The 23173-nt window shown below is 37.6% G+C and overlaps 1 protein-coding gene across 1 annotated transcript in view; it reads right to left on the bottom strand.

Annotated features, from left to right (window-relative positions):
- The window catches only part of CFTR (CF transmembrane conductance regulator), a 145472-nt gene that overhangs the window by 59964 nt on the left and 62335 nt on the right, over positions 1–23173 (bottom strand). Inside the window, exons 13-16 of the mRNA XM_004602252.2 lie at positions 10441–10535; positions 6629–6715; positions 4331–5057; positions 3029–3157 (exon numbers count right to left, since the gene is read on the bottom strand). Of these exons, the coding sequence (XP_004602309.2) occupies positions 3029–3157; positions 4331–5057; positions 6629–6715; positions 10441–10535 (1038 nt within the window). The remainder of the gene's footprint in view (positions 1–3028; positions 3158–4330; positions 5058–6628; positions 6716–10440; positions 10536–23173) is intronic.

Genomic DNA, 23173 nt, shown 5'->3' with positions numbered 1-23173 from the left:
CTCAGGAATTACCCATGGCGGTGCTCAGGGGACCATATGGGATGCTGGGAATCGAACCCGGGTCGGCCGCGTGCAAGGCAAACGCCCTACCCGCTATGCTATCACTCCAGCCCCTCAATAAAAATTTTTTTAAATGTTTTTTAAAGCAACAAAGGGAAAGAGGAAATAAAAAAACAAAAAACATTCTGCAAGTTTTGATTTAAGGCAAGAGTACTGTGAGCTTCAGAGATTGCATTGTTTAACACTAGATGGTGAACACAATGAAAACAACTGCTATTTGTCTTTCACCAACTTCTTCTAATTCAAGTTCTAAAAGCCATTTGAGTACTAATGCCTCCAGAATAATGCTCAAAAAAATATTGCAATTTATTACATTATTTCCTATCTAGAAATGACATACTAATTGTTTTGTCCATTAAGAGAAGTTTTTGCATTAATTGTGAGAGAACAACTATAGCACGTGGTTTAGTTTTACAACATTGCCATCCTTTATAGTAACTTAATTTCTTGCCTGAAGACAAAGAACCACTGTATTCTTGGTTCAGTAAGTTAATAATACTGCACTGAATTATGCCAGCTCAACGTTCATTATTAACCATTACTTAATAAATTAATGACACATCATTTGAAAGATGCATTAATTTAAAAAACTCAGTAGAGCTTCCTGGGAGAAATATTCTGCAAATTTACATAAATCATCATCACATTACAAGAAATCTTTTTTTCTTACTAAGCTCAGTAAGTGGAAAAACAATCAAGCAACGTGACTTTCAAGCAGAGATTCAAACGATTAAAATTATAAAGGGTTGTTTTGAAATTAAAAGTGATACAGGACTAGGTTTTGTTCAAATTAACATTGACAGATATTAATGAGGTAAAATAAAATTATATTTTAATGAGTAATCAAAATCTGGGTGAAATATCCAAATCTGTATTTTTATTAATATGCCAAAAATAATTAAAAATTTCATTACATCACTATTATGAATTATAACTCAAAAATATCTTTACCCTAATTTCTTTTTAAAAAGATGAGAACAGCAACTATTATAGTTCATTAGGTGCCAACTCCTAAATCAAATATTTTAACCCACAAAAGTGACCCATGATGCTGGCAATATTATAATATTCATATTGCCAGTGAGAATACAGAGGCTCAGAACTTAAATAACTTGCTGATGTACAGTGTTAATAAGAAAAAAGGAGATGCCAGAGAAATAGTATAGCAGCAGAGCATTTGCTTTGCAGGCAGCTGACCCAGGTTCAAGTCCCTGCATCCCATATGGTCCCCTGCGCACCCTGAGGAGTAATTCCTGAGTTCAGAGGCAGGAACAATCCCTGAGCATTGCAGGGTTTGATTCAACACCCCTCCCCCAGAAAAAAAAAAGAACAGATAACTTAGATTCACATCACTTTCACTCTGTAGTTGCACTACGCTGTACTGCATCTTGCATCAAGCCTTTCATCAAGCCTTTTAATCTCGCATCCTAGTAACCTAAAACAGTAGGTAAAAGAAGAGATATTCTGTTGGAGCATGTGGTGCTGGAATGCTTTATGCATTAAAACCATGCCGTGAATAGCTGTGCAAGCTATGGTGCCTAAAACAATAATTTCAAAAAGTGCCATTACCTGAATTCAAAGATAAGTGGAAATGGTCATTTAAAGGTGGAGTCACATACATGTATAAGTTTTGCTCTATATCTTTGGATTTTTAACACCATCATACTTGGTCAGGAAGAAGTGGTGATATTTTATGTAAGTTTCTTAATCAGTTTAGAAATCTTGATCAAGCAGGCCGGAGAGATAGTGCAGTGGATACTATCTTTGCACATAACCAATCTGGGTTTGATCCCTGGCATCCCATAAGGTACCCCAAGCACTGTCAGGAGTAATTCCTATGCATCACTGGAGGTTGTCCAAAACAAAAAACAATGAGAGAAATAAATAAAAAAAGGGAGGAAGGGAGGGAGGGGGGAATGGAAGAAGGAAGGAAGGAAGGAAGGAAGGAAGGAAGGGAGGGAGGGAGGGAGGGAGGGAGGGAGGGAGGGAGGAAGGAAGGAAGGAAGGAAGGAAGGAAGGAAGGAAGGAAGGAAGGAAGGAAGGAAGGAAGGAAGGAAGGAAGGAAGGAAGGAAGGAATCTTGTTTAATTTTACCAATGGGGAGCCATGTAACACTATATTTGGGTTTCAGTTATTGACATAGGATATACGCAGGGGAGTCCTATGGAACAAATATCTAAAGCACTCATTCACACTTGTGGACTAAGTTGAACCTATCAGTCTGTTTTGTTGTGCCCATGTAGTGTTCTTTAACATCTTTTACCAAATTTATTACTCACATTTTTTAAATAGGAAAATTTGAAGGTTAAGGTTTTGGCTCAGAGCTAAAATCCATGATTTGCATGCCTGAGACATGGGTTCAAATTCCAGCATCAAAAGACAAAATAATAACAAATACAAGACATTTTTACAGAAAAATCAGGCTTTCAATCCATGTAAAGGCATTTGAATTTGAGCTTTTAAATCTTTACATAAAAAAAAATCTCGGGGCTGGAGCAATAGCACAGCGGGTAGGGCATTTGCCTTGCACACGGCCAACCCGGGTTCGATTCCCAGCATCCCATATGGTCCCCTGAGCACCACCAGGAGTAATTCCTGAGTGCAGAGCCAGGAGTAACCTCTGAGCATAGCCAAGTGTGACCCAAAAAGCAAAAAAAAAAAAAAAAACCTCTACATAAAAATTCACTAAATATTTGCTTAAGTATACTTGTTATGCTATCATGAAATGCCAACAACAAACTATCAAGATTTCTTATTATATAAAATTAAATATATGAAAAACTAGGCATGCCATTAAAAATATAAATTGTGTTATACATCCATATGCATGAATATCAAGATATGTATGCCAGGGAACTGAGCTATTTAGTTTATTTTAATGTGGCACATCAAAACAGTTTAAGCATTATTATCAAACTATTCTTACTTTAACATTAAATCTCAGCAAGTTTATCATAAAACATTCTTACCTCAGCGAGAAAAATAACTAAACACCAAATTAGCACCAAAATTAAATTCTTATGAACAGTAATATATCGAAGGTATGTGTTCCACGTGGTCACTGTTGGCATGTTGTCCACATCATCAAAAAAACAGTCCTAAAAAATAATCACGGATATTGCAATGAGACAATATACAATACAGTATCATAACACTTATACTGTATTGTGAATGTGTTATTTTAAAATAAAATGAATTATTTTATTTTGAATGTGTTGAAATAAAGAAATGCTATTTGAATAAAAATGTATTTTAACAAATATAAATATTATATGTGTAATGACATATGTGTTATCAATCCAATAGCTAGCATAATACCCACTGAAGTAATGTAACTTTTAAATAAAATGATAAGCATCTAATTCCTCAAACTGTATAAGCATGTCTCTGATAAGATAGGCTATCTTTTATTCTTGGACTAGTTTACCTTTTTTTTTTTCTTTGTGGGTCACACCGGTGATGCTCAGGGATTACTCCTGGCTCTGCATCTCAGGAATTACTCCTGGAGGTGCTCAGGGGACCATATGGGATGCTTAGAATCGAACCCGGGTTGGCTGTGTGCAAGGCAAACACCCTACCCGCTGTGCTATTGCTCCAGCCCCTCATTTACCATTTTTAATGCTTAATAGTGTCATACCTTTCATTAAATATATGGTAGTATAAAAGATGGACAGTGCCAGAACTCTTCTTGATTTAACCTATGTCTTCAGGGTACACAGGCAAACAGAGTTTGTAATTTTGCATGGCTCCCAGGCACTGTCAGGAACAGTCTTAGTGGCCCCTGAGTACAACAGAATTGAGTACAACGAGCCCTGTGTGGGGCTGATTTTTATCATATAGAGAGACATACCTCAAATAAGGCCACCTCTACAGAAATACTTGTCTGTATAAGCTGTCCTATCTTAGTCTCTACATAAATGAATTTGTTGCTTACGTGTATATTTATTTGAACACCTCTTCACAAAGAGGTCTTAAGCTGCTTCTACAACATATGCGTCCTAATGTTTAATAATGACTGCCAACAGTCCAGTAAAGAATCTAAGACTGTCCCTTGCCTGACACACTTCACGGGTAGACATAATGTCCAGCTCAAAGACAAATAGTTGTTCTCTCACAGTTTGAAATTGTTTAAGTGCAGTTGAGGACTTTAGATTTTCAGAATCTTAAGATAAAACTCATCCTAAATCCCAAATGTACACTGTGTTATACACTATACATCACTTTCTATTCCATTGCAGACGAGCAAACCACACCAAATAATTCAGACATACCTTTAGGTCTTCCTCATTGATTTCTTCGCTAATTTCCAAGATGCTGTCTTGAGATAACCTTCTTGAGTATATATCCATCTCGGTGAAGTTCGCCTGGGGGGCCAGGGACATCTTTCGAGCAGCTGCTGTGGCCCTTCGGTGGATATTTGAACCTTGGTTCCCCGCGGAGTGCGTCATCAGGTTCAGAACAGACTGCCTCCTGCGGCCCTGGAGCATGGGACCAGTGTTGAAGACATTGCTCCGAGGAAGGATGGCCTCCCCCTGCTCAGAATCGGGAATCAGGGACAGTCTTCTTTCTGAAGACCCCTCCGAGTCTTCTTCAATACCGTTCATTTGCAACGGCGCCTTTTGAGCAATCGAAAACTTGCGCAGAGAGTTGATTGGATTGAGAACAGAGTTCTTCCTTTTTTCACCAAACTCCCCCGTCTGTTTAAAAGATTGCTTTCTGGCTTCATTCCAGGAGACGGCAGCATCCCCTTCCAGCGAGAAACGCCGCAAAGTCTCCGTTAGGATGGAATTTCTTCTTTCTGCACTAAACTGATCAAAAGAATCATATCCCATGAGCTTTGAGCTGAAGTCTGGCCGCAGGTTTTGCAGTTCAGAAAACGTTCCATAAAAATAGCTGCTCCCTTCATGTAAAATTAATATTTTGTCGGCTTTCTTTAAATGCTCCATTTTAGAAGTGACCAAAATCCTAGTTTTGTTAGCCATCAATTTACAGACACAGCTTTAAGAATATAAAAAGATACAAATGAGGTATCAATTTTATAAAGACATTTTCTATGCATGTTAAAATCTTACATACACACATTTCACTACTGAATTCTCATATAAAACCTCCACCATGCCATCTTTTATTATACCTAAAATTATTCTAAAAGTAAAGATTCAGGAATAGTTCATTTGGTGCCTCTTGAACTATTATAGCAACAAATATTTTACTACTGATTACTATAGCATGACACGTTATAAAGCTCAGCATTAACTTAAAATGAATTAAATGTCTGATATTAAATAAGTTCTTGACTTAGAGCAAGAAGTTTACCCTATGGAAATTGATTTATTATCTAGAAACTGAGAGAATTTGTCAGATGACTTTTAGGAGGTCTATATTTTGTGTCTCCTGAAAGGTTAGAACTTTTTATTTCTGAAATTTTATATTAATTTCCTTTTGCATTTAACCCAAAATTTGCCAAATAGCAGATATGAGAACTGGATAATAAATTTGACTCTCCTCTAAGAACATTTGCCTCTGTTTTTTTAAGCAGTTTAGCCTCTGGTGTAGAAGTGAATCCTGACTAAATTCATCTAAGGTAGATCAAATTTACATTTCTTTGTTTTTTGGTATGGCCACAGAGCAGTGCTCAGGTGACTACCTGTCCTATACTCAGGAACTCTCTGAACGGTGCTCAGGGGACCATAAGGTACCAGGAACCAAACCTAGACCTCCTTTGTGCAAAGCACATATACCCAGTTCTTTGAGTTATTTTTCTAGCCCCTCATATAGGACTAAAGCCATTATGTATTGTGTTAAAATAGATATCATTCTAGATTATACTCTATCATATTAAAATAACTAGCAACGTTTCTATAGATAGGAAGTTACTTATCACTGCACCGGAATTACATAAACGGTACCTAAACGTTAAATTTAACTGACTTTTTGAAAAAGTGCTTATAGGAATAATGTGGCCATCTTAAATGCACCTAAATTGATATCCTTATTGCTTAAAATTTTTTTGTCTTACTGAACTATATCATAGTACATAATATAACATACTATAAAACAACTTTTAAATAAAGTCATTTAATTACCTCTTTCTTTTATGAATTTTATGTACATTGAGTCCTAACTAGAATTCCAAAGAAATGTAAGTCCCAAGATTGAGGACAAGGTTCTGAATAAGGTATTGAGGTAGATGAGATCAACATTCATTCACATAAAAATATTCAGCATGAGTATTAGCAATTTAGCAGGGTGGGGGGAAGTGCTAACACACATAAATCAAAAATTTAAGCTTCACATTAATTTAAAACTTTAGAAGATATTCCATAAATCAGTAACACTATAAAACTACTTAGTGTAATTCATTAAGTGATGCAAGTTATCATAAGGGAAGTTATATTGAATCTGGTCTCTGAAGAAATGATAAAATTTGACTATGCTTATGTTACATTTTGCCATAATGAGCATCAATGGCATAAATCGATAGATTTATTTCTCAATGGGTAATAGTAGGTCCGTCGTGGCATAACCATTTTTCCTTGTATTTTTGCAAGAGCATTCAAAGGACCTACCTTTCAAATATTTCTTTTTCTGTTAAAACATCTAGGTAACCAAAAGGAGAGTCCAATAGGTACAGATCAGCATCTTTGTATACTGCTCTAAAATAAAGGGAAAAAATTAAATTTCCTTACTATATTTCATGTCATGTAGTGAGGATGATTTTGACTGATGACCTGAAAAATAAGTCACGGGCTATTTTTGTTTTTAGGTCACATTTGGCAGTTCTCAGGACTTACTCCGAGCTCTGCATTCATGGATAACTCCTGAGGGCTTGGGGGACCCTGTGAAATGCCATGGATTGAATCCCGGTCAGCCTCATGCCAGGCAAGCACCCTAACAATGTACAATTGCTCTTGCCTATGTCACAGATTAATTTTATGGCATTTTATACTCTCTAAAAATTGCTGCAGTAAATGTATCATCACTGTATCACTGTCACCCTGTTGTTCATCAATTTGCTCGAGCAGGCACCAGTAACGTCTCCACTGTGAGACTTGTTATTGTTTCGGCATATCAAATATGCCACAGGTAGCTTGCCAGGCTCTGCCATGTGGGGGGGATACTCTCGGTAGCTTGCCAGGCTCTCTGAAAGGGACGGAGGAATTGAACCTGGATCAATTTTGCAAGGCAAACGCCTTACACACTGTGCTATCACTCCAGCCCCTGTGCTATGGTTCCATTGAATCACATTAAACATTTATTTTCTTTAAAATGTTTCTTTTTAAAAATAGTATATTTTTTAAGCTGTGGTGGTAATATAATGATAAAAATTATACATTTTTCTCAAAGACTTTCCATTGTGGTGGTAAAATCTTTTTCAATGTTTTTTTGTTGTTTTTGTTACTTGCACCATATGTAACTATTGAGGGGGGAAATTTCTTTATATATATATATTATTTTTTATTGAATCACCATGTGGAAAGTTACAAAGCTTTCAGGCTTAAGTCTCAGTTACACAATGCTCAAACACCCATCACTTCACCAGTGCCCATATTCCACCACCAAGAAACACAGTAAACCTCCCCCCCCGCCAATCTTTTATGGTGTTGATTGCTCTTTAGAACTTGATGAGTGCTACTGTGACTTTACACTGGTCCTGATAGGCTAGATCTACACCATACACATAAAAATTTCAAATAAAAGAGATGAATAATTAATAATAAAATTCATATTTGTTTAATTTAACCTAACTTTTAAAAAATATTTTCTCTAACCCTACTACACAGGATTAGGTATATTAATATATAAAACATTGCAGTTAGTCAACATGCTTAATAGAATAAAAAATGAGGAAAATTCTAAATAAAAAGTGAAAAATCTTTTGCAGTGTAATTGTTGAAGAAATCATGTAATGACTAGATAAAAGAAACCTCAAGAAATGTACACCAAAGTTCTTACTTTGCTCTACTTTATTCTAATTTCTCTCTACTTCACATTTGTGACCACAGATTTGTAAAAGATTAAAAATGATATATTCATTGTCAAAAATAACAATTGGCATATTCCAATATTACAACAATATTCTTTGAAGTAGTAACTCTTAACTTGTCTATGTGACCTTTACAATAAAACCATACCTTAATCTGGCAAAAACAATTAAAAATAAAACTCAATTCTCTGTAGAGTATTTAAAGTTCCTAAATTTGAAGTGAAAAAAGTAATATAGATATCAATTTCGTTCACAGAAATATTTATCAGCTTCTGTTTATTTACAAGTCATTATCATGCCTGTGAATTGAATAATACATTTCATTTTATCCAAAGATCAAATCAGTTTAATATGGAATCAAGTGAAACTTCAAAATGGAATGCACAGTCATATGGGGATAAAGTGAAATTAAGTGTAGATGAATCACACACACACACAAACAGCCTTAGAATAGTATCAGGTAATTAAGGAAGCCTAGTGACTTTTCTGGGCTGGAGCGATAGCACAGTGATTGGGCATTTGCTTTTCACACGGCTGCCCTGAGTTCAATTCCTCCACCCCTCTAGGAGAGCCCGGCAAGCTACCGAGAGTATTGAGCCCGCGCAGCAGAGCCTGGCAAGTGTGTATTGGATATGCCAAAAACAGTAACAATAAGCCTCTCAATGAGAGATGTTACTGGTGCCCACTCGAACAAATCAATAAGCAACAGGATGACAGTGACAGTGACTTTGCTGTCTCAGAGGAAGAAGGGAAAGGAACTAAAATAGTAATGAGTCAATGTAATTTCTTATTAACAAATTTAGCAACACAGTACAAAGAATTTTGTTTAAATAATACTGAACGAATGTATGCTATCCCATATCGTGAAGTATTTTTAAAATAAAGGCTACAGTTTAGATAAGGAGTTTTCCTTTGGCATAAATTAATTCTATGTACTTCTCTTTGCTCAAAATGCAGAGATTAAGAAGACCACCCCACACAAGAGCCATCCATTAGTTAGATGTTCTTACCCCATTTGGTTTCTCTAAAGTTTACACACTCTGAGATAAGTCATTTTCCTTGCTTTTTTAAAAGATTATTTTTAATTATATTAGCTTTTTGACATGTTTTCTGAACGAAGATGAATACGCAGAGTCAATCATAAGGGAGGTTCTGTGTGTTATTGAATAGAGTGAACTTCATGATGGACATGTTCGGATGGGCCTCATGCATGAAGGTTCCGGCAGAGGAACCAGGTGTGTGTAATCCCATCAATGGCCAACATCCAGAGACTTAAAAACAAGCTCCCAGAAAAAAGCGATGCAGAGAGTCTCTTGCCCACACACCTCGATGTTTTCCCCAGGGCTCCTCGGAGGGGATGGGCTCCAGCTTCTCTCCCCACCCCGAGCAGAGCTCCCGGCAGCCAAAGACCGCAGGAACCTAGGAACAGCCATGCTCAAAGCCCCTCTCCACAGGATTGGACAGGCCTCATGCATGAAAGCACCAGCAGAGGAACCCAGGTGTGTGTAATCCCATCAACAGCCAACATCCAGAGACTTAAAAGCAAGCTCCCAGAAGCTACAAGATATCTTGTAGCCTACTTCTCCCTCTGGGAGAAACTGGCAAGCTTCTGAGAGTTTCCTGCCTACATGGGACAGCCTTGCAAGCTTCCCATGGTGTATTCATATGCTAAATCCAGTAACAAGATGGATTCCATTCCCCTGACCCTGAAAGAGCCTCCAATGCGACATCATTGGGAGGGCCGAGTGGAGAGAGACTTCTAAGATCTCAGGGAAAGAACGAATGGAGAGGTTACTGAGCCCGCTCGAGAAATCTATGATTAACAGGATTTCGTGATTGTGATTGTGATTGTGATACGGGTGCCATAGAAACAGTACAGTCAGCAGGTCACTAGTCTTGCATGTAGCTGATCTGGGTCAATCACTTACACCCAATATGATCCCCAATACCCACTAGGACTTATACTGAGCAAAGGGCCAGGGATAAGTCCTGATCACAATCTGGTGACCCCAACAGCAATATAAATAAATAAATAAATAAATAAATAAATAAATAATAAAAATTTATACCTTCTCTTCCCTTAGAGTACACAAAATCCCAAATCCCAGAGTTTTTCACCTGTGGTAAATCATGTCATGAGGCAAGGCATAAGGCAAATATTGGTATACCAAAATAAGCATATGCTTTTTGAAAAAAAAAATCATTGTTGAAGATAGGAGTACTATATCATTATTTATAGCTCTTAAGTGTGATCCTCAAATTCCAAAATCTCAGAAAAATCCAGTTAGGGATTTTTTCTAACTCTAAATAAGAAAGAAACAGAAAAACAAATACTTTTGCTTAAAAAATGCATTATTTTTGCAGCAAATGCTCACTGATCAATCAGATATTCACCTTGCTAAAGAAATTCTGGCTCGCTGACCTCCACTCAGGGTGATTCCACCTTCTCCAAGAACTATGTTGTCTTTCTCAGCAAATTTGGAGATGTCCTATTAACACAAATAGAAAAAAAAGCTATGTTAGTATATGTTACTGCATGAATTTTAAAGACATATTATAAGGGGCTGGAGTGATAGCACAGCAGGTAGGGCATTTGCCTTGCATGTGTCTGACCCGAGTTCAATTCCCAGCATCCCATATGGTCCCCTGAGCACCAGCAGGAATAATTCCTGAATGCAGAGCCAGGAAGCCAGGAGTAACCCCAGAGTATTGCTGGGTGTGACCCAAAAAACAAAAAAGACATTATAGGAAGACCCTATAAATGTAATCACATATCAAGTTATTGCTGTCAACATGGCTCAAATTTTATAAAAGGTTATATTGTTTCATACTAATTTCAATTGACCAAAACCCTGTTAACATTTTAGATATGCAGTTGTCTTTAATTTCTCGAATGTGATTTGTAATCATGAAATAATATTTGGAAAATATATAGAAGTGAAGCATATGCATACTTACAGGACTTTTATATATATCTAATGTATATAGTCCATAGACCCATTTCACAAAACCCAATACAATTAATAAGATCAATCTATAGTATACTTCTTTCCTTTTTATATCAAGTCTTTCAAAGAAATGTTCATGTTTATACTAAGTGAAACAGAAAATGAAGATAACTAGCAAAGACCTCCATTAATATGTGGGATATGAATCACTAATGCAAACAGATAGCAAGAAACAATTCAGCTAAATCCCAACCTCAGTGATAACTCTGATGGTTATCTAAGGGAAAGAGACAAGCGACAGGAGTGGCAGGAGAAGGAGAGGAGTGTTTTAAATGGTGAGATGGCACTGGAACTTCAGTGAAAGGGGTGGTGACAATTCCACACATTAGAACAGTAAAAAGAAACCTCATCCAGTGAATAAGTGTAATAAAAAAAATTTAAATACTATTCAGACCAATATCCAAGTATACTCATTGGGTGTCCACAGAGAAGGTCACTCATTGTCATTTCACATTTCTCACCCAGCCAATGCAGCCTTCTTCCTCACCCACTTTTCCTTCCTAAGCACTCCCAGGTCCACTCTGTCTCTTCTGTCACCTCCTTTCCACAAGTGTCACATCATCCTTTCTCATAGTTAATGAACTTTGCTATAATAGTAACAACGCTGTCTCCCAAAAAGATTAAAATTTATCAGAAATAGTTCTGGACATCCTATCATTGTAAATCCAATTTAGAAGATCAGCCAATAAATTTTACCGATAGTAGGATATATATAATTTTACAGTGGAATACATATAATTTTATAGATAGTGGAAGAATGCATAAAATAGATGAAAAATGCTAGACTTTCTGTAACAGATAAATTTTCGCTCTAGACTTGAAGAATATGAAGTGTCAAACAGTGTGCTTAGAGATCTAAGCTTTTTAGGTTTAACATTGGATTGTCCTCCCACAGGGTAGGACATGGGAATAAACAGACTCCAAATAATATTTACCTGTGGGTGTCCATCATATTTACTTGAGCTAAGCCTCAGTTGCCCTTAGTTCCTAACAGCCCAAAACGGGGGTCCCGCTGAGGGACATGGATGTATCCAATGCAAGCTGTAATCTACCTTGGTATCAAAAAGGGACAGGCTAAAAGCCATAAGAAGTATAAGTTAAGAGGATGATCATGAAACAAACACTGACATGTCCCAAAAAGAAGTGACTGTATAACGACCCTTCTGGGATAAAGACAAACTAACTTGGCCTGAGGACTATAGTCTGGGATATGTAGCCAGATGTCCCTAGGAAGAGCCACCCTTTAAGCTCTCTTACTGTGTTCAAACAAAATGAGTAGACATATTATTAAGAAATAAATTTAATATTTTTTAATGGATTACTAGCAAAAGAAGGAGAAAGCAATATACCCTTAGATGGAATTTCGCCCTTGGGCTGATCTCCTACTCGGAATCTGGAGTGCTGGAGCCCCTTGATGAGATTCTGTCCTTGAATGGATCCCCTACATCTTCCCCTGAAGGAAGGGCTTTACATCTGTTCATCATTTATGATAATATTCAACCACATTTATGTGTAATTGCTACCCACAACTCTACATGATTTCTCTATAAATAACACTGTGAGACTTGAATAAACAGCCACTGATTATCAACCAGTATGTGGCCCCTGTTTCTTTGTCCATCATCATCATTGGCGGCCAAGGAAACAGTGATCAGCTCTGAACACACCAGGGGACCTTCAGGACAGCAGCACCATTACCTCCAGAAAAGTGACTCTTCCCCTCTCTCCTCTCTCCTTCCACTAACACCCCACTTCTATACTGTTCCTTTTTCCTTAATAATCCAGAAGCCATTACCATTCTTCTTTACCTATTGCCAACATTTTCTATATTTAATCAAACTTGTTATTGGTATTTCTGTTATCTACAATGTGAGAGTTAAATGGAAATCTATACACAAAATTCTAAACTCAAAACCTCAGTAAGTTAATAATATTCCCATAATCTACAGGTTTTTCCTCCATGCTGCAAGTATAACTTCCTTATGAAAACCATTTGGTACACCTAAATGGAATAAAGCAAATAAGTAATTACCACTAATTTACCTAGAAAAGAATTTTAGTATTCTCAGACCTCCAAAATAACCTAGTTAATCATACCAGGACACAACAAACCTCAATTAGTACTAACATATAGTAAAATGAGGAATGAGAGTCTAAATACTCAGCCTCTATCAAATGATTCCAGCGATGTTGGAAGTGTCAGTCTTGCTGTGTGTTGGTCCATGCATGCACTGACTGCCTTTGTATTGACTACTACCAAACAAGCCCTAGATTATCATTTAGCATTTCACCTTTATCATATTTGTGCACATTTCCTTAGATGTCTTTCAGTTATTTCAGTAAACACAGGTCCACAGGCACTAATGTCAGTTTTCCACTAAAAGTGGGATGTGAACTTACAAAAGATAAGTTGTGCTGAAACCATCCGAGTCACTGCACTCATGGAATTGCTGCCGGCAATACTCCTTACCCAGGGACCCATGTCCTGTGATCAAAATTGCTGACATGTTGGTAGGAAACATATCAGGGGGTCCAGAGACCCCTGGATTTACATTAGTTGGAGAAATATCCCATAGAGAGCCATTAATAACGCTGCAGGCGAGAAGGAACTTTTGTTGTTATGTAAACGTGACACCAAGCACTCATTGCTTTTTGTGGTACTATATTATCTATTCAACCCTGAACCAAGCCACATACCTAGAATTCCATCCAAATAACAAAGACAACACATAAATTCCACACCTTAAAGTTTAAAATCTTCAGCCCTATTAAAGGGACACTCTTCCAGAAACTTGTTGGAAGTGTTTTACGGAACTGTTCTTTATAGAACATTTTCTCTGTTGTTTTAGAAAAAACAGAAAGGTGGCTCTGTAACACTGTAGCATTGTTGTCCCATTGTTCATCAATTTGTTCAAGCGGGCACCAGTAACGTGTCCATTGTGAGACTTGTACTGTTTTTGGCATATCAGTTAAAAATTTTACCTTTTATGACTGAGACTTAAACCTGAAAGCTTTGTAACTCTTTTCACGGTGATTCAATAAAATTAGAATTAAAAAAAATTTTACCTTTTAAAATTTAGAAGTACGAGTGTGTGGTTACTACATTTAGGAAATGGATCATATCTTTAGAGGCCCAGAGTTAGCATATAATAAAGATTTGTGCAATGAAGAAAGGAAGAGGTAATAGAAGAGTAATAAGACATTAAGCTCCAAACAAAGGAAGCACACAAGAATAGAAAAAGATGAAAGATATTGTAAAGAAATGAAGGAAGTAGGAAAAGAAATAATTGTCAGAAAAAAGTTGAAACATATAGGGGAAAAAAGGAAGAAAATATTTGGCAGTAAAAATGAGACAAGGAATTTTAAGGGGAAGATAATAATAGTCCAAACTTTAGTAAGTACCACACTGATTTTAAATATCAAAAAAAATGATTTATTAAATTATTTTCTTAATACAGAGTGAATAAGTTGCTAGTTTAGATAAATTTCTCTCTTATACTTGAGCTGAAGCGATAGCGCAGCGGGTAAGGCATTTACCTTGCACACGGCCGACCGGGGTTCGACCCCTTGGCCCCTCTCGGAGAGCCCGGCAAGCTACCGAGAGTATCTTGCCCACACAGCAGAGCCTGGCAAGCTACCTGTGGCATATTCCATATGCCCAAAACAGTAACAATAAGTCGCACAATAGAGACGTTACTGGTACCCGCTCGAGCAAATCGATGAGCAAAGGGATGAAAGTGATAGTGACAGTGATACTTATACTTCAAATAAACCAAAGAAGTAGAAGGAAAAATGGAAATAGAATATTTCTTCTTCCTTCCCATGAGTATAGAGTAAAACAACATATTCCAAAAGGAAATCAGAAGATTGTTAAGTGGATTCGGGTTTTGTTCGGACTGAATGAATCAGCATTAAATTTCTTTACAAAAGCAAAAACAAGAGCAGAATTAACGCACACTTTTTGATCTTATCCTGCCCACTAGTTGGGTTCATCTCTCCCGGATAAAATCCAGCATCATTCATACTTTCCAGGGAGCAGACTCTGAAGGCCAGTGAATCAAATTATTGCTATGAATCCATCAAGAATTTAAAGCCTCTTTAACAAAGCCAACACCAAAAGCTAAGTTTTAATTCTTTAAACTTTGAAAATTTCCTTACATGTGGTCAGTACAAGCAGGAACCTAATCATTTCTTTTACAGAAGACTCATCAGAATGCCAAAAAAATAAACAAATGCTTATGAAGAAATGGTTATTGTTTTTTGTTCTCTTAAATACTTGACCCTCCCTGGGCCAGGAAAAGTTTTTCTCCCCTAGGACCTAATAGTTTTCCAAAACTGTTGACTAATCTGATTTATCATTTAGACTGACAACTCTGAAACCAAATAAACCATTGCAGGGTCCCAAGTTTGCATGAAATTTCACACTCTTACATCTTGCATCTTTTTGTCAACATGAAGAAGCTACAAAAGACACCCAATTACCCCTTCAAGATTTAAGAGGGTGAAATCTCTAGGGGACAAATATGCAGGCATATTGATGAGGCCCCTGGTAATGAGCTTTGGGGAAATAATAAAATTTAAGAATACACCTCTAGCCAGGACTGAAATAGTCCAAAGGCATGAAGGTCACATCCCCATAGAGATGCAAATCCTGAGCTGAGCTCTTTAGAGAAACCAAGAAACCATCCAGAGAACGGTGGAGCCCAGTCAGAAAAGGAGAAGCTACAGGAGAATCCAAAGGTTGGTATAAAAATCTGAAAGCTTTCTTTGTGAAGACTTCCCTTATGAAAGGTGAATGTATACAGAGAACTCCAGGCCAACAAAATTTGGAGAAATTGTATATAACTTTCTCTCCAAAGCCATTCTCCATCCCTTCTGCTCAGAAGCAGTGGTGCACTCTTCAACACATCATTTCCAGATACCCTCACATCACTCTAAATTTCTTTCAATAAAAACTATTTTGTTTGAAAAGAACATAGAAAGAAATCCTGGCCTGAGGCTGGCCAAGTGAAAAGAAAAACTGCAGTCAGAAATTAAGGGACTCGAAGAAGAAATTGATGGTTTCCTAGTACTGTGTTTCTCCATCTGTTTTAAGGAGAACCATAGGTTTCTCTGATTTTTATTTTCAGAGCAGCATAACTTTTCCTGCGTCACTGTCACTGTCATCTTGTTGCTCACGCAGGCATCAGTAATGTCTCCATTGTGAGACTTGTTGTTACTCTTTTTGGCATATCGAATATGCCTTGCCAGGCTCTGCCATGCAGGCAGGATATTTTTGGTAGCTTGCAGGGTTCCCCGAGAGGGGCAGAGAAATTGAACCTGGGTCAGCCGCATGCAAGGCAAATGCCCTACCCACTGTGCTATCGCTCTTTTCCTGCATACTAATTTTACTTTTTCTGTATCACTGTCATCCCATTGATCATCAACTTGCTCGAGTGGGCCCAGTAATGTCTCCATTCGTCCTAACCCTGAGATTTTAGCAGCCTCTCTTTACTCATCTTTCCCAATGGTGCTGCCTTAGAGGCTCTTCAGGGTCAGGGGGATGAGGCCCATCATTGTTACTGTTTTTTGCATATGAATATGCCACAGGGAGCTTGCCAGGCTCTCCTAGTATATATATATATAAATATGTATATTTTCCCTTTATGGTGATTTGTGTGAGGCTTGCCCCAAGCGTGTGGAAGCCAGCATTCATAACGTGCGAGAATTCTCTCAGGTATGGGGCCCTGAGCTGAGAGCCAGGTAGGTATAGGGCCTTACCACAGATCCTTTAAGCATAAGACAGGAAGGCCTGAAGAATGAAGGTTTGCTTGATTTTTTGATTTATAATGATTCTCAGCAACATTGTGGTTGATCTCTGCTGTTAACCCCTTCAAAACAGGGCCTCTGGACCAAGCCAGAATCAGAGCAAAGACTGAGACAATGGTGAACCTTGGCAGTCCCAAGTGAGGGGCATTTATAAATGTATGTTTGTGTTTAATTTACTAAGGATTAAAAAAGCGCCAATTGCTGTTAAATTTCTAGGATTAAAATTGATGAGACAACAAACTTGCAATATCAATAGATATAGAAAATAAATTTATGTGAATATCATTATACCTTATTGTAGGGTTTTTAAGACTCTCTAAGAATTTTTGAGGCTTTTTATTGCTTCAAGAGGTTTTTACCTATTTATATTTAGTTTTTATTTAGTCACCTTCCTCCTGACTTCCATCGCCAAGACCCATTATTTACAAGATAACATACACGTGAAGTACAAACGCCGGGGCACTGCTATAGTCGAAGCCCAGGTGATAATCAGCAAGTACCTTTCCCTTATAGTGCTGATGTCACCGGAAGCTTGTCACAGGCTACCTGGATTATTTGCTTCTTGGCTGTACTCCTGCAGCCCCCTAACACTCCTGGTCCAAACAAAACTTGTCTTCTCCAGGGGCACTCTTCTGAACTTGGGGACAGTTATTAGGGATAGACTCATGCAATGTGCATTTTATGATGTCTAAAAGGCTTGAGAGATATGCACAGGCCTTCCCACATTTACAAAAATAAGATTTCTCTCCAATATACGTTTTCAGATGGTTAGTAAGGGTTACAGGTTGAGTGAAGGCCTTGCACATTCCTTACATAAATAAGACTTCTCTCCAATCTGACTCTTCAAATGCATAGTAAGACAGTAAGACTCGAGGGCAGAGTGAAGGCCTTTCCACATGTCAATCATTTAAATGGTTTCTTGCTGGTATGATTTTATTTTCTGTGCTTAGTAAGATAATTTTGCGTTGAGGTACCATAGCTTACAACTATGGCTATAGGTAATGAAATTCTTATAGTCGCAGAGCACTACATCAAGCGACAGAACTTTTCAACTTGGTAAATTATGGCTGCATCCCTGGGGAGCACCAAGCCACAGCAGTGAGTACTGGTATTACACTTGACCCAGTGTCATGGGATTGGTATTTCTCCACATGATCCCTTCTCTCCCACTTAAGAGAACTTCCATGCTTGGTGCACCCAGGGAAAATGTCACAAAGAACTCACCTAAGTGTCCTTCCTAGTGAATTGTTGGTGAGCTAAAAATATCTCAATTATATATGTGTAGTACCCACTTTGGCAGTGCAAGAAGCGGCTGTTCCACAAGTAACTAAGTTGGAAGACTAAGTGGGATATCATGAGGCCTAAGATTTGAGCCCTGGTCTGCAGATTAATTATGAAATAACAGTTATTTAATGCAGTGACTCAGTTCCTTGACCCATAATCTCAATGGACTAATTCATCTTTCATAAAGGGTACAAAGTGTGAGAGTTAGAGGAATGGCATTTACAAAGGAATATATGCAGAACAATGAAGCAATATGACAATCACAATCTAAAGTGGATACTTGGTTTTTTGTTTGTTTGTTTTTTTCATTTTGAGGGTCTGTTGGTATTTTTTTTCTTTTCTTCCTTTTTTTTTTTTGGTAGTGGTGATGGTGGTATTGTTTTGGGGCCACACCTGGTGGTGCTCAAGGCTTACTCCTGGATCTGTGCTCAAAGATCATTTATAAGGGCTGGAGCGATAGTACAGTGTTTGCCTTGCACACAGTCGACCTGGGTTTGATCAGTGGCATCCCATATGGTCTGCCAAGCACCACCAGGAGTAATTCTTTTTTTTTCTTTTTTTGGGTCACACCTGGCGATGTACAGGGTTTACTCCTGGCTCATGCACTCAGGAATTACTCCTGGTGGTGCTCAGGAAACCATATGGGATGCTGGGAATCGAACCTGGGTCGGCTACGTGCAAGGCAAATGCTCTATTCGCTGTGCTATCGCTCCAGCCCACCAGGTATAATTCTTGAGTGCAGAGCCAAGAGTAAGCCCTGACCTTCGCTGGGTGTGACCCAAAAAAAAATTACTTCTGATGTGCTTAGGGGACCTTGTGGGGTGCAATGATATAACCAGTGTCAGCTACTGTACTATCTGTATGATCTCTCAAAACTGAATGTTTTAAAATTTAAATAAAACTTTTTAAAAAATCAGAAAAACTGAGCAGCAACAGTGACCAGAAATGTAATATGTACTATAAACTTCTGATTAAGTTGATCCCTAATTATTTTGTGCTTTTCTAGTAACATAAACTGGACAGTCTTCTAATCTCAATTCTACATGGTACCTAACCACAGAGAACTAAAGAGAAAAGAGATTCTATTTTATCTACTATCTTCTTACTTATCTGCTATTCAATAGCTCTTCTATTATTTAGCCATTTTATCATATACCGTGTGCTGGAGCAATAGCTTAGCGATAGGGAGTTTGCCTTTCACGCGGCTGACCCATGTTCGATTCCTCTGCCCCTCTTGGAGAGCCCGGCAAGCTACCGAGAGTATCTCGCCTGCATGGCAGAGCCTGGCAAGCTACCCATGGTGTATTCGATATGCCAAACACAGTAACAACAAGTCTCACAATAAGAGACGTTACTGGTGTCCGCTAGAGCAAATTGATGAGCAACGGGATGACAGTGACAGTGACAGTGACTGACATTTCAAGGGCTATTTTGCCTAAAGAACAATTGTGATTAAGTGTGTTTGAAAACCAGAGTTTCCTTCCTAGAAATGTCTTTCTAAACAATATTAAACATTCTAAAGCTCATTTAAAATCTACAGTTCTGTTCAAATATAAGATCTCCTCTTGGTTCCTTTGATTAACCATTATTACATTGAGAAACTTTGAGCAGAGGAAGAATACAAAATCCCACTTCTTCAAGACCAATGGAACATAAGGCATAACGATAATGATACAGTCTGGCTTTTACCTTTCGAAGGTTTAATGATATTTTTCTTTAATACAAAGAATTCATCTAGGATCTTAAAAACTCAGTTGGAAAAAAAATGCTGTTGCTGTTCACAATAGCCAGAATCTGGAAACAACCCATGTGCCCGAGAACAGACGACTGGTTAAAGAAACTTGCTACATCTATACAATGGAATACTATACAACTATTTGGAAAGATGAAGTCATGAAATTTCCTTATAAGTAGATGGTCATGGAGAGTATCATGCTAAGTGAAATGAGTCAGAAAGAGAGGGACAGACATAGAATGACTGCACTCATTTGTGGAATATAAAATAATATAATATGAGACTGATACCCAAGGACAGTAGAGACAAGGGCCAGGAAAATTGTTCCATGCTTGGAAGCCTGCCTCATGAGCTGGGGGAGAAGGCAGCTGGAATAGAGAAGGGATCACTAAGTCAATGATGGTTGGGGGGATCATTTGGGATGGGAGACATGTGCTGAAAACAAAGGACCAAACGTGATAGCCTCTCAGTATCTGTATTGCAAACCATAATTCCCCAAAGCAGAGAAAGGGTATGAGGGAAATTGTCTGTCATAGAGGCAGGAAAGGGGTGGGGTGTGGGTGAGGGGATCCTGGGGCCATTGGTTGTGGAAAATTTGCACTGGAGGAGGGATGGGTGTTTGATCATTGTATGACTGAAACTCAAACATGAAAGTTTTGTAAATGTTGCTCACGGTGATTCAATAAAAAAAACCTCAATTATAAGTTTAAAAAATGCTGTCATAGAGACGCTAGATGAGAGACTATCTACAGAGAGAATAAAATAAAGGGTTCCTGCATCTAGAGATACTTTATTTTGAAACAAATATATTTGACCATGTTTTCTGGACTAAAATAATCTATAAAGAGAAATGTGTATATTTGGATCATTTAAATATAATAAGTATCTCAGATCATAATTAGTTAGAAACTTCTAGTACTGAAACAAAACTAAAGAATGAAGGTACATCTAGGAGAACTATGAATGAGCTCTTTATTTTAAGATAAAATATATTCTGATACCAATATCCTGCTGTTAACGTGAGTACTTGTTCTGATTACCTACTTTATTGTTCATTTGTAGACTTCTTTATTAATGTTTATTTTTTTCTATTTGATTAACATAAAACACTTTGGTTTGCATGTGCCATTTAGCACTTATCTTTGCTGATTACTAAGAGCACTTTAATCTGGTAATATATTTATTTTAGGGTGTTGGTTTTCAGACTTCACAGCAGATTTTCTCTTCTGTTAAAGTTACCATCTTAAAAAAAAAAAGCAGTGTTATAGCATGTATGCTACCTTAGAGCATGTGCCACTTCAAGAAAATCTGCACATGCAGATAATGTCTATTTTTTTTTATTTGCTCTGAAACATCTTTTGAGCTCCTTCTACAATCAAAATATTTTCCTTGTTCAAGATTCCCAGACAGTGGGACTACCAAAATCAACTGTGCAAATGAAGGGATTAACATCTTTGCCCCAGGGCCTGTGGTGACACTGAATTTTGATCTTCTGACCTTAGGCTTGACAGGCACATACTTTAAGTCCCATAATCAATCATCTTCTGCATCTTTTTAATTTTTTTAATGTTTTTTAATTGAACTGCTGTGAGATACGCAGTTAGAAAGTTGTTCATGACTGAGTTTCAGTCATACATTGTTCCAACACCCATTGTTTCACCTCTGCATAAACCCCATCACTTCATCTTCTGAGGCATTTCAAGAAAATGACGAAATGAAAAATCCGTTAGGCACGAGGTCATGTGTGTTGTTAAAAATTAACAGCTGAGATTTTTAAAACCTATGTCTTAAACAAAAGCAAATATAAATTATATAACATCTTAGTTCTGTCTCCCAAAGCACCAATGTAAACTTAAAAAACTGATCAGTTCATCTTCATGTTGAAGATCCTAAAAATCTTCTTTTTGAAATATCATGCATTGCTATCTTGATTTTTAATAATTTTCTCCGCAGTTTTTTCATAGATATCTTGAAAATATCTTGATCTTTGGTTCACAGAGGATTGTCCCAAAGTGATTATTTTAAAAGTTTTTGAAAAGGTAAAAACTTTGCACCAGTTTTTACTCAAAAGAATGAAAGCAGAACCCCGAAATCTTCATTTTTAACCTATGATGATTAAGCCTACTCAAACAGATTCTTCTGGCTAAGTTCTTTTACAATATGCTGATTAGAAAGGCAAATGTCAACTTCAAAGGATTCTGTCCATATTATGTATTAGGTCTCTATGATACTGTAAAACACTTGAAAATAACTAGATAAAGCTTGCTAGAGAGAAGGTCAAAGTAATGCTATAATAAATGTGCCATAAAGATTAACTTATTATATTATTAAGAAGTGTATACATGTTCAATGTGATGCACTTTTCACATGTTTGCCATTTTACTTTTTAAAAACTTACCTAAACTCTACCATCTAAATGTTGTTCAACAGAGCCAGACCAGCCAAGGGCATTTAAAGAGGAATTGCTCAACTCAAGCTCATCAACTTTATCGTGAATATGCAAGGGGAAGATGGCCTAAGGTGCAATATAAAAGGGGGCAGGGAGAGTGAGGGAGAAGAGGATAAAGGAGGAGGGGTTCAGGGTTAGAGAGATAGTACAGTGAGTAAAGCGCTTGCTTTAATTATTGGGTGTTCTGGGTCTGATCCCCGAATCCCCTATGGTTGGCTCCTAAGCTTCATCAGGAGTGATCCCTGAGCACATAACAAGGAGAAAACCACCCCTTCAAAAAAACAAAAAGAAAGAAAATATTTTTTAAAATAATAATAATAATGGGACTGTCACAGAGAGAGAGAGAGAGAGAGTAGAGAGAAGAGAGAAAAGACATAAAAGGGTGTTACATTTACTGGACCTGTGTACTTTTGCAATATTTGCTGAGTACATTTGAGCTTCCTGTGACTTGTAGATAGGAAAATATCATAAACTTTGTTTTATGGCTGGCCTTGTCATTCTTCATAACAACCTTGACAATATAGTTTCTTGTGGCAAAGGGGGAGGGTAAGAAACTGAGTTGAGGAAACCTGAACTTTAGAGGTAATACCATTTAATAGAGCGTTTATAAAGCATGTCCTTAACCTGAATCATGAGGTAGGGACATTGTTACTAATGTTTAATAATTACTAAGCAATTGTATTATGCTTCAGGCACAAGGCAAATGGGAGGCAGGGAGAGGACCGAAGAAATGCTGGGAGAATGGAAGAAGGGGTTAGTTTGTTTTCCTTTTTATGGCTTTGGGACGACACCTGGTGATGTTCAGGTCTGACTCCTGCTTTGTGCTCAGGGACCACTCCTGGC

Source organism: Sorex araneus, chromosome 1, assembly GCF_027595985.1.
Source record: "Sorex araneus isolate mSorAra2 chromosome 1, mSorAra2.pri, whole genome shotgun sequence".
Classification (NCBI taxonomy): domain Eukaryota; kingdom Metazoa; phylum Chordata; class Mammalia; order Eulipotyphla; family Soricidae; genus Sorex; species Sorex araneus.
The sequence above is the reverse complement of the archived record's forward strand: the minus strand, read 5'-3'. Positions and strand labels throughout refer to the sequence as shown.